Raw genomic sequence first — 14,276 nt, 5'->3', positions numbered from 1 at the left:
AGTGTACCTGGGTGGGAGATACAGAATATACTGTACTGAGATTGTCCCTAGTAGAAGGAGCTCATAGCATTATATGGGTCATGGTGAATGAATATAAGCTTTTGGCAGAAGTTGTCCTGCAGTTACCTTCAGTAACCAATAACAGTTGCCCCTCAAAGTGGCTGATTCAATATTTAGTATGTATCGGTGTTTCAGGAGGGCTGGGTCAGTGATGTACACACTGTAGTTCACACTGGAGTCCTTCAGGCAACCTTGTGCTTTACTTATAAAAATATTACAATGAATTATATTATACACAGAACCTACACTGTGCTTTTCTTCTTCATTGTGAATATGGAATGAAGGAAAAAGAAATGTTTACTTGGCAGTGAGAGAGTTGACAGCCGACTTCCTCTCATTCAGGGCTTCCTGGAGTTGGCCAATCTGAGCGGAGGTGGACCTAATCAAACAGAAAGAGGTAACAAGTTCATAGTCATGAGGTCATGGATACAAAATGAGACTGGAGCAGAATGAATTTTAATTCATTTCACGGGATCCATTTCCTTTCCTTCTGTTCATGGACAATGACTGCACACAGTTACACCTCAACTCACCTGCTGGAGCGTCCCATCTCCTCCCTCTGCCTGTCTATGGTCTCCATCAGGCTTAAGAACTGAAGGAGAAGAGGAACAACCACAGTCATCACCAGAGAAGAAAACGCTGACTGTGAAGCAGCGTAATGTAGTAACAGATTTCCTTACAAGTGTGGACTTTGGAGTTCGGGGAAACTTGATAAACTTAAATGCTGCCTATGACAAACTCTAATTAATTATCCTCTCCTCTGTAAATTTGGGAAAATGTACCACTTTTAGGTAGTTCAAGTTCAAAGTCAGTTTGTCCTGGTATGTTTCGTTTCTGTTGTGTATGCTCCTCTGTGACTAGATACAATCTTGCTTTATTAACAGCTGATTAGCTGCAGATGAGTTCACCACACAGCGTTACTTCTGACTTCACGTCTGCTCCTGACTACTTATAAGAGCCACACCCATAGCAAGAAGAAGGCTTAGGCCCAACAATCAGGTCATATTAGTTTGTTAGCTGACTGTGAGAAAACAGTCAGCAAACAGACTAACAGACCAGGCCTAAGCCCTATTGGTGCAACCAGCCCTCGTCACTACTGGAATCCATTCTAATGGATCAGAACATAAGATTTTACTGTACTTTCACTTTAACAAATCACACAACTCACTGTGCACAGTGTTTATTGACAGGCATCCTTTATCAGAAAGTGGTCTGATTAAAAACTAATGGTGAGGTTTGTGAATATATAACAGGACTTAGAGGCTACAGCCAGTCTAGTAGCTCCCTGAGGCTCATCTTAGACACAGTGGGGCATTGAGGTTCAAGGAAAGGCTATCATGCTAATATATAGCAGGTAGAATGCTTACTATGCTCATCCTTTTAGTTTAGCATGCTTACTGAATCGATGAAATTGAAACCAATCTAATCAAATTTCATAGTATCAGTCATTACATAACTAAGACACGTATTTATACATCGTCAATGACCCATGAATGTCTGTGCTACATCTACTTTTCTACAACTTTTACCAATTTAACAAGTAGATTTTGAGATATTTTACAGCAATCCAACAATATTTAGCTAAAAGTCAAGTGTCAACCACTAGAGTAGATGTTAGGGGATCATCAAAGTTGGTAGAATTGATCCTGTTAGGGCCATAAATATCTGCACCAAACACCAAAAGTGGCAATCCATTGTAGTTGTTGAGGTAATCCAGTGGACCGAAGTGGTAGCAAACCTAAAAATATCTGCAAATATGTGCATGTCCAGATACTCATTAGTAGGGGTGGGAAAAATAATCGATTCTTAGATGAATCGCGATTCGGATGTAGAAGATTCTGAATCGATTCACAAATGTCAAAAATCGATTTTCTACAAGTTAATTGACAACGTAATGTTGACGGAACGCAAGAGGTGGAACTCGGAAGTGCAGAAGTGCAGTACCCGGACAGTCGACGGCGTGCACACAACAAAAAACACGGGATGTGTTGTGAATGTCTGTACTCAGCGTGAGGTCAGTCAGCTGCGGCAAAGTGTGAGACGTCCAGATCAACCTGTGATACAAACACCTGTATTGACCGTCGACCAGCTGCAGCTGTATTAATGTACTACATGTATGCTGCTACAGGAACACTGTTCTTTTCCTTTTGGTTTTTTGCTAAGCTGGATGTTTGCTAGCAAATGTAACCTTCCAGTTGACTGGCCACATTTATTTCATTTGTTTTAATAATTAAATATATCTCTCAATAAAAGCAAGGAATCTCTGTCTGTGTGTGTGTGTGTTTCTGTTAGTCAAATATCTCTGCGGATCAGGATCACACTGACCCGAGACTTTCAACATGGCTGCTGCGTGGTTCAGTGGTGTGCATCTAAGCATTTGCTTGGACTGCAATGATACCGTGACTAAATTATTTCATAAATGCTTTACAAATTCCACCGAGCATTGTCCACCGGAGCCACCACGGTCACGTGCGCACCAGAGCCAATCACTGCAGAGATCAAGCCCATGACATACCTGAAGAAACAAGCGGATTGATGCCGTCACGTTTGCTTTGTGTCTGGTGCAGGAAGAAATGGTAAAAACGGGCTTTTGTCACGAAAGTGTTCAAGCAGCAAGTTTGGTTGTTGAGGAACAGGAAGTTGTGGGAGGGACCTAGGTGGATGATTGACAGGCAACGACGGTCGGTGTAGAGACAGCGAAATTGAGAGTTGAGAGATTTGTGACATTTAGCGTGTTTGGAGTGTGTAGTTAGTGTGTTATGTAGTGTTTGGTGTTGTGTGTTTAGTGAGTAGTGGAGTCGTTTTTTTTTGTTTAATGAGTCAGAATAATGAGGAGAAGCTGAATGTGGAGCAGACAGTGCAGCTCTCCATTCAGCTGGAAGGAGCACAGGCAGACCTGAGCATTGCCTGCATTTAAATGTAAATAGTTACATATAACTTTGCTAAATTTGTGCATACATTTAAAAAATGTACAAACAACAATTTATATTTGCATTATAAGTAAAATAAAAATGGTTTGTTAAAATTATTTGTGGTTTTCACAGTAAAAACATCTAACTTTTTCTACTCTGATTTCATGTTTTTTTTGTGATTTTAGGTCCATTGTGTTAATACAGTATGTCAAAATAAAAAAATAACTGTACAGTCACACATGTGAGGTTGTGCTGAAAATAATGACACCAAGTAAATAGTTTTTAAGGTGAAATATAATGGCAAAATCAAAAATAGTCAAAAACGGCCAATTATACCCTGGAATATCGGATTTCACAACAAACCTAAATATCCCTGACGTCCCACCTTCAAACACAGCCTCATTTGGCCATCCATGAAAAAGCCTCTTAACCTCCCACTTTTTCATAGGAATACACTCTTCTCACAGGCACTGCACTAGTTGGAATTAAATTAAGTATGGATCATAGTAGTAGATCAAGTAGTCACATAGTGAGAAAAAAGTAGGAAGTGATTAGCAAACTCAGATCTATTTATTATTATTTTTTTAATCATGCATGGAAATTGCTGCATCAAGATGCATCGAGAGTCGGTTTAGAATCGAATCGTCGACCTCTGAATCGGAATCGAATCGAATCGTGAGGTGCCAAGAGATTTCCACCCCTACTCATCAGGACATGTTTTTCTTGTGTTTTCTTCAAACAGCTTTCCACCACCAGAAATCTGTTCTGCATTGGAGTCGTTTCATTCTGTGGTGTGACGCTTACCTGCTGACCCTTCTCCTCCTTTAGTTTATGAATCTCCTTGCCAAGGACCTGGCTCCTGCTGCGGTTCTCTCTCAGAGTGGACTGTCTGTCTGTGTTGTGCCCTGTGGTTTGCTCTTAAAGAGTGAGACAACAGGAGATAAAGGTTAATGAGTGACAAGAGAGAATAATGGGTCCACGTGGATTATAGTATACTAACAGTTGGCACCAAGTGATAACCTGCACCACATTCAAATCCATATTATAGTAGTGTTAATACAGTTCCCTGTAAAGTAAGGTGTAACAAGATATCATTCAAATTGAAGCCATACCGTTGGAGTTAAAACCACAGATGGTTATAATTGAGGTAGTTAATATCTCCTCTGAATGCAGGACCGAAGTTGAGGCAACAACAAACCGTATCCCACCAGCAGCTGTCCTCATGGTATATCTCATAAACTGTAGATAACATCATGGCAAAAAAGCCTTGTGGTGAGCATCCAGCTGAAACTTGACAAAATACTACCATTTGTCCTGTTAAAAGTGAAGCCCATTGTTTTGTAACATTATAGAGAATCTATTGTCTGTGGAGAATAAAACATTTTGGTCACACTAAACTTGAGACCATCCTGCAATAGGATTACATTGCTTGTGTATTAGAAGAGTATTCATAGGATCAACCACACAAATCTTAAAAGTCAGCCCACAATTTGAACACAAGTTCACACTTGTGAAGTTTTGTGACTGCATGTTCTTACTGAATACTGCTTCTGTGGTTGTTTCAATGTCACACACACACACACACACACACACACACACACACACACACACACACACACACACACACACACACACACACACACACACACACACACACACACACACACACACACACACACACACACACACACACACACACACACACACACACACACTACCAAGGGCTCTGAGCGTGTCACTAGGTATGTTGTTCCCTGCCATCTCCAGCTGCACTATGCTCTGGTTCTTCTGCAGAGCCTCCAGCAGAGACCTGCCACCCAGCAGACCAATGTTGTTCCACCTCAGATCTGTGAACACATTGGACCATCAGTCAGTCAGGCCACATACACTAGAATACAGAAAGATGACCTTTTTCTAGATCACTGCAGACAAAACACATGGTATTTCTGTATGTCTATGATTGTTGTGGATCATATGATCATCAGGCCCAAGACCCCAATCTCAACTTCTATGTGACTAACTGCTTAGAACCATCATATGTACTTCAAAGCTATGACGATCACTAATACAGGCCTGGAGGTTAATTGATGATAAATAACAACAATTGAAATTGCTAGTTGAAAAAATGTTCTGATAAAAAACAAAATAACTTTGATGTCAGTGTTCAGCAGATTCTTATACACCTAGACAAGATAGATTACAAAGTGAAGGAGTTATATCTTATGTGATTATGTGTCACCTAGAGCTTCCAAAGTGTTATTGTGTTTAAGTGCCAGCCCGAGTTCGGATGCTCCATGGTGGTGGATCTGGTTATTGCGCAGGTCCAGATGTGTTAGCACGCTATTGGAGGCCAAGCCTTCACAAAATAGTGAGAAGGCTTCTTCCCACACCCCCAGAGCGTTCCACTCCAACACCAGCCTGCGAAGGAGATTCACACATTTGAAGCATAGTGTGCTGATGGGGACTTGTTCTCTGTTGCTGCATGAAGGATTATTTTTTTTAATTAAAAATCAAGTTGTGTCCTTTCTTGGAGGAATGACTTATTATATATAATATGACTTATTAGCTGGCTGAAATAATATATATTAGCACACTTTGTATGGCTTCAAACTAATTAGCTAAAGACTGATGTGGATAGCATGGGAATAACGGGTAATTCCCGTTCCTAGTGTTCCTCTTAATCCTGTCCTTCAGTGCTGTGATTGGCTAGTACTCATCCTCATGATTGGATATTCTACATCTTGATGTCTGCTGTTGCAGCAAATAAGTAAGTGTAATAATCTTGTGTGAAGAGCATTATTCTCACCTACGCAGAGTCTTGTTACGTGCCAGCAGCCTTCCCAACACCTCAGCTCCTTTAGATCTTAAATTATTCCCCTGTAAACAATATTTTGCATTAAGTTGTTGATGAAAATTCTCAGTCATCCAGGTCATGATAATTCTAAGTGCTTTATTGTAGGCAACTGGACTTCTTGAAGACATCCCACCTCTCATCCAAGAGGCTTCTTCAGTTCTAACTCGAGGGGAGCTGCAGGCTTTGAAACCCTGTGTGGGAGTGTCCTTACAGAGTCGTTAAGTGGAAGTGGAAGCCTTCACAGAATATATAACTGTACAATAACATCAAGTTCAAGCAGAGGATGTCAGAGGAGACAGTGTGCCCTTCTTGGACTGAGCAATACACACTGAAGAAAACAAACCTCAACAATGAGGTGAACAGAAAACCTACACACAGATCAGTACTTGCAGTTCGAATCTCATCACGAACTGAGCACAAACTAGAGGTCATCAGAACCCTAAACCACTGGGCTAAGATAGTGTCCACTAAGACAGAGAGGAAGGAGAAGGAACAGAGGCATATCAGGGGAGAACTTAAAACCTGTGGCTACCCAAACTGCACATTTGTCAGAACCTCCAAAAGATTCAGAGTAGACAGAGAGGAGGAGATGAGAAAACATAACAACATCGTCATTCCTTATGTTGCAGGAACATCTAAAAGACTCAGAAGGATCTTTAATAAACATCATATCCTGGTTCACTTTAAACCCACCAACACACTTGGGCAAAAACTTGTCAATCCAAAGAACAAAACACCCAGATATAAAAAGAGTGGTGTAGTTTACTGCACAGATTTGTACAATGGGGGACAAAACAACCTCTCCATAAACGAACTGCAGAACACACAAGGGCTAACTCCTAAGGTCAACACTCTGCTGTCCACTTACATCTGAAGGAGACAAATCATTCCTTTGAGGACAACAATATGAACAACTTGTCCAAAGAAAACAGATGGTTTGATTGACCATAGGAACGACCGTCTTTGAACAGAGGAGGTGGCCTAAGACATCACTTATCACCCAACTACAATGCTGTGCTGAGTTCTCTCCACACAAACATTCACACCTGGACTCACCTAGTCTTAGAAACTCACATGAAAGCTGGTCGGGTCAACAACTCACAAGTGGCCCTAACAACTTTGAAACTCAGAGCTCAGACGTGTCCTTGATGACTCTGTAAGGACACTCCCACACTATGTAAAGGCACTCCCACACCTGTGAGGACACTCTCATACGATGTAAGGACACTCCCATACAGTGTAAGGATACTCCCATTCAGTGTAAGGACACTCCCACACATAGTTTAAAAGCCTGCAGCTTCCCTCTAGTTAGTTAGAACTGGAGAAGCTTCTTGGATGAGAGGTGACAAACAAGTCCAGTTGACTACGATAAAGCTATTGACCACCAACTCGTGTTTCAAGAAAAAAAAATCCATTCGTGACTTACAGTGTTAACAGTGTAAGTTTGCAAGTGTTACCTTCAAATCCAGGACTTTTACAGTTGCGTTGCCAAACAGTCCAGCCAGCAGAACTGTAGCGCCTGAGAGTCATAGACAAGTATGGAAGTAGATACAGTACATCATTATACTGGATATACTTATAGTCATCAACTCACATTTGCCGAGTCAAAACCACTACCAGCTCTCAAAAACATGGCGACATGTTCCTTCATGAGGAGACTGGAGAACACATTTCTCCAATCTGTTCACAAAGTTTTTAAAACACCTCCCAATTATCCCTCTCTCCTTAACTGTTTCCTTAGCACAATCAAGGGTGCATACTCCTTTTGAAAAAAGAGCGCTTATGTGTCGGACACATACATTTTCCATCACTGTCTCCGGTGCTGGAAAATGGTAGGGATGCACCGATCCAGTTTTTTCCGATCCAATCCCGATACCGATATCTGGGCTGAGCGTATCGGCCGATACCCGATACCGATCCGATACCGTTGTTGAATTAATAATAAACTGTATACCTTCCACCATGTGAAAGGGACTAAATGCACCAGACTTTCCTAACTAAGACAAAATAATCAAACAGTTACTGAACTTTGTAAACATGTGTAACATTAATAATAATAATAATAATAATAATAATAATAATAATAATAATAATAATAATAATAATACATTACATTTAATTTATATAGCGCCTGTCAGGGTACCCAAGGACACGTAACAAAGTGGAACAAACAAAACAAAGAATGAATGGAGCGCCTGTCAGTCAGCACGGAGGGAACACTAGCACTGAAGTCAGTACGGTGCGTCCGTGTACAAACTAGCGTCTGGAGGCTCCGTGCACACAGCGGGGGCGACGCAGGAGACCAAGAGATCCAATCCAAGCGATGAAGCCTGGGGTGAAGTGACAGCAGAGGTCCAGGTGCTCCTGTGCTGAACACCTGAAGACCCCGCAGCAACGGCGGAGTAGCGACCATCCAGCATCGCTGCGAGCCGGGGAGACCGCAGCAGCAGAGGAGACAAAGCAGCCTGGCGGTGAATGAGCCGTTTTGTCAATATCGGGGCCAATATCCGATCTTAATATCGGATCGGTGCACCCCTAGAAAATGGTGTAGGATGATCCCCTCCATGCCAAGTATTTAGCGCATAAATAAACATACTTCTCAGAAAGTCGACATTTCTGCATACTAAATCATTTTTAATTGGTCCTGTGCAATATTCTAATATATTCAGATACTGTTTTTTATTTTCATTTATGATTTGTGAGTCATAATCATCAAAATCAAAACAAAACAAGCCCTGAAATAATTCATTTTGTGTTATGAATCTAGAATATATGAAAGTCTCTATTTTGGAATTAAATAAGGGGAGAAAAATGTTTTTAGATGCACCTGTGTACATATATATAGAGGTTGTGTGAGGATTTTAAGACTTACACACCTTCCTCGCTGAGCATGCAGTCACTGAGTGACACTTCTGTAAAGATGGTGTCTTTTTGTAAGACCTTGGCCAGCACAGAGCAGGTATCTGCAGACAGGCTCTGTCCACTCAGGTCCAGTCTGGAGCCCTGAGCAGCCCTGTTCTCCTGGAGCTGAGCCACGACACTCTCCTGAGGCTCCACACCTCCATCCTTACACAGACGCAGGTACGTCCGTCTGAAATCCTCCATTCTGGGTTACCGGTCTCTCCTATTCATCTGAGATGTATAAGGGTGACTTCACAACTCCCTCTTTCCTCATAGACCTGTTGAATGGAGAAGAATAGTTCATTTACAGACTAGGGTTAAAAGGATTAGATGAAAAACTGATCATCAAAACATTAATCAGTAAATATTTGGGGAATTGATTAAACCTTTGTTGCATTTTTCATAGCCAAACATTCCAATGCTCAACCCATTATTGTGGTGCTTTGTTTTGACTAATGTGAGTGTAAGCTGAATATCATTGGGTGTTGGACAAAACAAGACATTCAATGACATCTTGCAAATTTTTTTTTTTTGGACCAAACTGTTAGTTTGTTTAGTCAACTTCTGGCTCTTGTCCAACTGACAAAAGATTATATAGGACACAGACACTACTGTTTAAATAATTCTGGTGTCTTGCATCGAACTGCATTTCCAATGTATGTAATTGTATTACATGTATTATATAAGAAATCTATAGAGGGTTGGAGGAGGGGGGTTATGAAACATTCGGCTTTGGGATTTCTGGATATCACAAACATGGACTTAGACTCTTAGATCACCTTTCAAAGTTAACTAGAAGCAAAATTATAGCCATTTTCAGTTTCTCGTGATTAGGGGAAACACGGCAGGCAAAAACATTGTTTTTTTATGCACTATCAATTTTGAGATTTTGGGTTATTTTGCTTCCATAACATGTCTTCTTTCAGACTAGTGGAAAGAAAACATAAAAAATACACATTTAGGTGTTCATTTTACTTCACTTTGTCTATTTCCTTGTATAGATTTCTTATACAAAACATATGTTTAAAGGCCGTTTTCTCAAAAATGAAAAAATGAAACAAGAATTTTGAAACAAAATGAAACAAGAATATTGAACCTGGCTTTATCCAGTGTTAAGATTTATGTTCTGGAAATGTATGCAAATTAATGCATACTTAATTGGATAATGCCTCATTTGCATATTTAAACATATAATTTCAGAAAACTCATGATACAAAAAGTAACTGTCTTAATGTAAGTAATCAACTAGAGAAGTTTCATGGTGATATATATTAGTTAAAAAATGGCCCTATTTCTCACCTGTAGTGTCTCCCCTTAATAAGCTCATTATGCTAATTACGCAAATTGCCCAACATGCAGCTTTTAGCAACCAAGCTTAATCTCATTGCTAAACCTATAGATGACATTTTAATAATAAAAGTTCATAGGAAACCACATTTCTGGGCCATATAGGGGTTTCCAGTAGACTAACAGTACAGTTTCTGAGTAGGAAGACAGTACTTAATCAGACTTGAACACCAACACCTTCTAGAACCGCCCCCTTCAAGTCGGCAACATCCAGCATAATAACAACACGACACAAGAAAATTCAAAGTTTACGAACTGAGCTGCCAGCTAAGTTAACGTTAGCTAGATGGCGGAAGCAGGCATTGTGACACAAAAGCAGAAAATCAACTGCAACAGCTGTGCTTAACGGAATTATATGTTTGCCGAATTGGAATATGGCGTCTATTGAGTTAGAAGATATGTTGCGTTCTGTTGTACACGATACTTAAGTTCTCTGATAAGAAAGCTAAAATTCAATTAACAAATTTTGAATGACAGTATCGCGCACCCTTATTGTAACACTGTCTGCACACGGTTCGACGGCTTGTGCAGTTGGCTGTTAATTTTTCCTTAAAAAGATGAATATAAAGTTGAGAGTAAAAACACAGACCTCACAGACTGCAGTAAAGTTGTCTTCCAGCCAGTTATTGTTGTAGAAAACACAGCTGACAGGCAGCAGAGGAAGCCAAGCGGCAAAGTAACTAGGAAGTTTGTTTCGGCGCAAAGCATCTTGGTCAACGTAGTTTCCAAAATCCTTCAGCACTTCAACCTTGTCCTGGGTCAGGCTCAGACGGCTACTCACTTTTTACTGCTGTTGAATCCATCAAAACTGTCGGGACGAAGAAGGCTGTGTAATGTAATGATTCACAGAGTTGTGTTATTTGGGCCTGAAGCCCAAACAACACGTAATAATGAAGGTGTTGAACCAGCAGATGGCGGAAGACAGCAACACGTCGGTAAATACGTCAGTAGAAGAAGAGCACCGACCGAAGAGGCAGAAACAAGCATGGCGGGAAACATCAGCAACAGTGCGGGTCCTGTAGGTAGTTCTCTGTCTAAACTACAGTCTTTAAATGGATTGTTTGCGATAAATAAGAAACAAGGACCGACATCTGCAGACGTGTTAAATATGCTCAAAGAAACTTTACTCAAAGGTAACACGACACGGGCCGGAACCAGAAGTTAAAGTGTTACAGCTAACAGTGAAATATTCGTGTTACTAATGTTTCAGAGGCTGGAGTGAAAAACCCGAACCCACGTAAGAGGAAGAAGCAGAGCCTGAAGATGGGCCACGGAGGGACGCTGGACAGCTCTGCCAGCGGGGTGTTAGGTAGGAAGCTGTCTCATTACGTCCAGGTGCTGGTCCAATAGTGATGTGTCGGTCGCGAACGAAACGGCTCGCATCCAAGCCTGATTTGTGCTTCTGCGTCGCGGCGACGGCGTAGCTACGTCGTCGACGCAGACCCCTACGCGAACCCTACGCCATAGCCTGATGTGCGCCTCCAAAAAATCCTGACTACGCGTCACGTCGACGCGTCGAGACGCGAACGGCAAGGACTGTGATTGGTCCGCTCAGAAGGTGATTTCCGGCAGTTGCTTTTCCGGTCAACAGTATAACAACACCGCCACCGCATTTGTTGTTCAATATCCACGAGCTCTATCTCCAAAAACACCCACTCCATCTCAGTTGCCATTGTTTACTGTCTGACCGGAAGAAAACCAAGGAATCCGATATGAACCCCCCGAAACCAAACAAAGACACAGCCACACCCCCCTAGCCGCTTGGCGGAACAACGCGTCCCCTCGACGCAGAACTATGAATGCTCAATGACGGCGTAGGGTCGACGACGTAGCTACGCCGTCGCCGCGACGCAGAAGCATCTAACTGATGATAGAACTTCAACAAAACAAAAAAAACATTGTAGTATGGCAGAGGCATACTACTATGCCTCTGCCAAAGCAATGTTTTTTTTGTTTTGTTGAAGTTCTATCATTGGATGAGAAATGATTTTTACAAAAGTAAAAAAAAAAAAAATAGTCTCCAAGATGAGAGGGCATCCTTTAATCCCTCATGTTGTACAGTGTTTATTGGGACCATATCCTTGGCTAGGTGATATGTGATAGGTGCTGTGGTCGGCTTTCTAAAACGGAGGCGTTATATGCCTCCTTTTCCAAAGGCCGCCTCAGAGGTAGGCGTAGACATGTGACGTGACTTGAAGCCCGAAGTTGGCCTGTGAACAATTGACAACGAATTTGTCTTAAAAATTTTAGAGCTTTACATTGCACCCCATTGGAGTTTAGAACTGGGTTCTTAGTGGGGGGCTTTTAATTTGAGAGTAGCGACCCTTCCTAGCTTGCGCTACAACAACAAGCTAGAGATCCAGGAGACGCTAGCATCTCCTGGATCTCAGCGGCTGTCCTGTTGCCCATCTAGCAGGCGAGGTGGAAATAAGTGTACTCTCCGAGGCAGCAAATCGGCGGACCAAAACAGACTCTCAATTTGCCGCCCTCTGTCTAAAACCGCGTACCTAGCCGCCAAAAGGACGGGCAGATTGGCGGCTTGCTGCCCTGTCTAAAAACGGCTTTTCACTCTCACTCCTTCCAAACACTCAACTGAAGGTGGGCTTCCTCCACTGAGTCAAGTGCTGTGTTTGGGGGCGCTACAAAAAATCCGTGAGGAAAATAGGATCATTTGTTTGTGATTCAGCTCAGGATATAAAATGCTTCAGAATCGCCATGTGTGGAAATGAGATCACGTGTATGTGTGAATCGAGATCGCAATTTTTTTAACGATTTTTCGTGCAGCCCTAGTGTAGTGTATGGAGGACTAAACCTGACATAAGTATAAATGAATAAATGCATAAATAAATACATAAATACATAAATAAATGCTAAAATAAATAAATAAATGCATAAATAAATAAATAAATAAATGCATAAATAAATAAATAAATGCATAAATAAATAAATGCAGAAATAACTGTATAAATAAAAGTATAAATAAAAGAAGAAATGCTTTTTATTTATTTCTACATTTCTGTTCACCTACATTTATTTATTTCTGTTTTTCTGTTCACCTACATTTATTTATTCCTGTATTTCTGTTCACCTACATTTATTTATTTCTGTATTTCTGTGTCCATATGTAAATGAGGAGGTAGGAGGTAGAGGGTGACACGGGAGTGGATTTTCACTCCTGTCCCGTCCCACTCCCACAGAAAAAAATCTTATCCCGTCCCAATCCCGGGCCAGAGTTAAAAAAGATTCCTGTCCCGTCCCACTCCTGGTAAAATGACTGCCGCTCCCATTTTTTTTTCTTCTTCTATTAGGATCTATTTAAATTCCAGCTAATGTATTCATTTAAATACAGGTTTCAATAGGAATGTATCAAGGTTATTAACCATGTTATTATTATCATGGTCTAAGTCTTATACTTTTTGAGTTGGCTAACAAATGATAAATGACCAGTTGCACTTTGAAAATTAATATTAACTAATGCTTAAGATGACTGAAATATTATTTTCACCACTAGTATCCACCTGGACATTGCTGGAGTGAAAGGCCTCTGCCTCTGGGTCAGGGTCAGGTGGGGGATTTCTCTCCTCTCTCCGTTTCTTGAGTTCCTCGTTTTCTTCCGCATGATTTCTCACGTGCTTGAACAAATCTGTAGTGTTACCACTGTATTTTACTCCCTTCTTACAAATGATACAGGTCGCTGTTGTGTCATTTTCGGCCTGAAAATATAACCACACGGCTCGTCTCCGGCTCCGTCTCTGTGTTGTTGCATGCTGCTGGCTGAGCTGCTTCAGTGCTGCTCCACTCTGTGAGGAGCGGCAATTGAAAGCAGCGGACACAGACAGCAGGTCGCCACTTTAATGAAAGTGCATAAGGGAGAGAAAGTGAAACTAAAGCATCGATCTCATTACACTGGTAGCAACTAAATATCAATACCAACGCTGGTATCAATATTATCAATATTTAGAATAGAATAGAATAGAATAGAATTACTTTAATGATCCCAGACTGGGAAATTATTTTGTTACAGCAGTAGTGGGTCAGCAAATAAAACACTTAAAACACATAAATAGAATCCAATATATACATAGTGTATATATACAGTGCACAGTGTGCTATAAACAATAATAATATATACAACAAAACAAAATATGCAAAATATACTATAACAATAATAATATATACAACAAAACAGTAGAGAGACCAGA

General features: G+C 41.0%; 2 protein-coding genes across 7 annotated transcripts in view; one reads left to right on the top strand and one right to left on the bottom strand.

Moving 5' to 3' along the window:
* Positions 1-11,443, bottom strand: part of lrrc45 (leucine rich repeat containing 45) — a 27,559-nt gene extending 16,116 nt beyond the window's left edge. The window contains exons 1-10 of one of the 6 annotated variants that reach the window (XM_030400084.1): positions 11,312-11,429; positions 10,856-10,900; positions 8,703-9,012; positions 7,284-7,345; positions 5,779-5,849; positions 5,212-5,390; positions 4,691-4,819; positions 3,777-3,889; positions 594-652; positions 362-439 (exon numbers count right to left, since the gene is read on the bottom strand). In XM_030400084.1, coding sequence (XP_030255944.1) covers positions 362-439; positions 594-652; positions 3,777-3,889; positions 4,691-4,819; positions 5,212-5,390; positions 5,779-5,849; positions 7,284-7,345; positions 8,703-8,931 — 920 coding nt within the window. In that variant the 5' untranslated portion in view covers positions 8,932-9,012; positions 10,856-10,900; positions 11,312-11,429. The other 5 variants (XM_030400086.1, XM_030400082.1, XM_030400083.1 and 2 more) reach the window with 5 other exon arrangements.
* trub1 (TruB pseudouridine (psi) synthase family member 1) overlaps positions 10,888-14,276 on the top strand; it is a 19,969-nt gene continuing 16,580 nt past the window's right edge. The window contains exons 1-2 of the mRNA XM_030400087.1: positions 10,888-11,207; positions 11,285-11,383. Of these exons, the coding sequence (XP_030255947.1) occupies positions 10,913-11,207; positions 11,285-11,383 (394 nt within the window). The 5' untranslated portion in view covers positions 10,888-10,912. The remainder of the gene's footprint in view (positions 11,208-11,284; positions 11,384-14,276) is intronic.

Source organism: Sparus aurata, chromosome 20 (genome assembly GCF_900880675.1).
Source record: "Sparus aurata chromosome 20, fSpaAur1.1, whole genome shotgun sequence".
NCBI classification, from domain to species: Eukaryota; Metazoa; Chordata; class Actinopteri; order Spariformes; family Sparidae; genus Sparus; species Sparus aurata.
The sequence above is the reverse complement of the archived record's forward strand: the minus strand, read 5'-3'. Positions and strand labels throughout refer to the sequence as shown.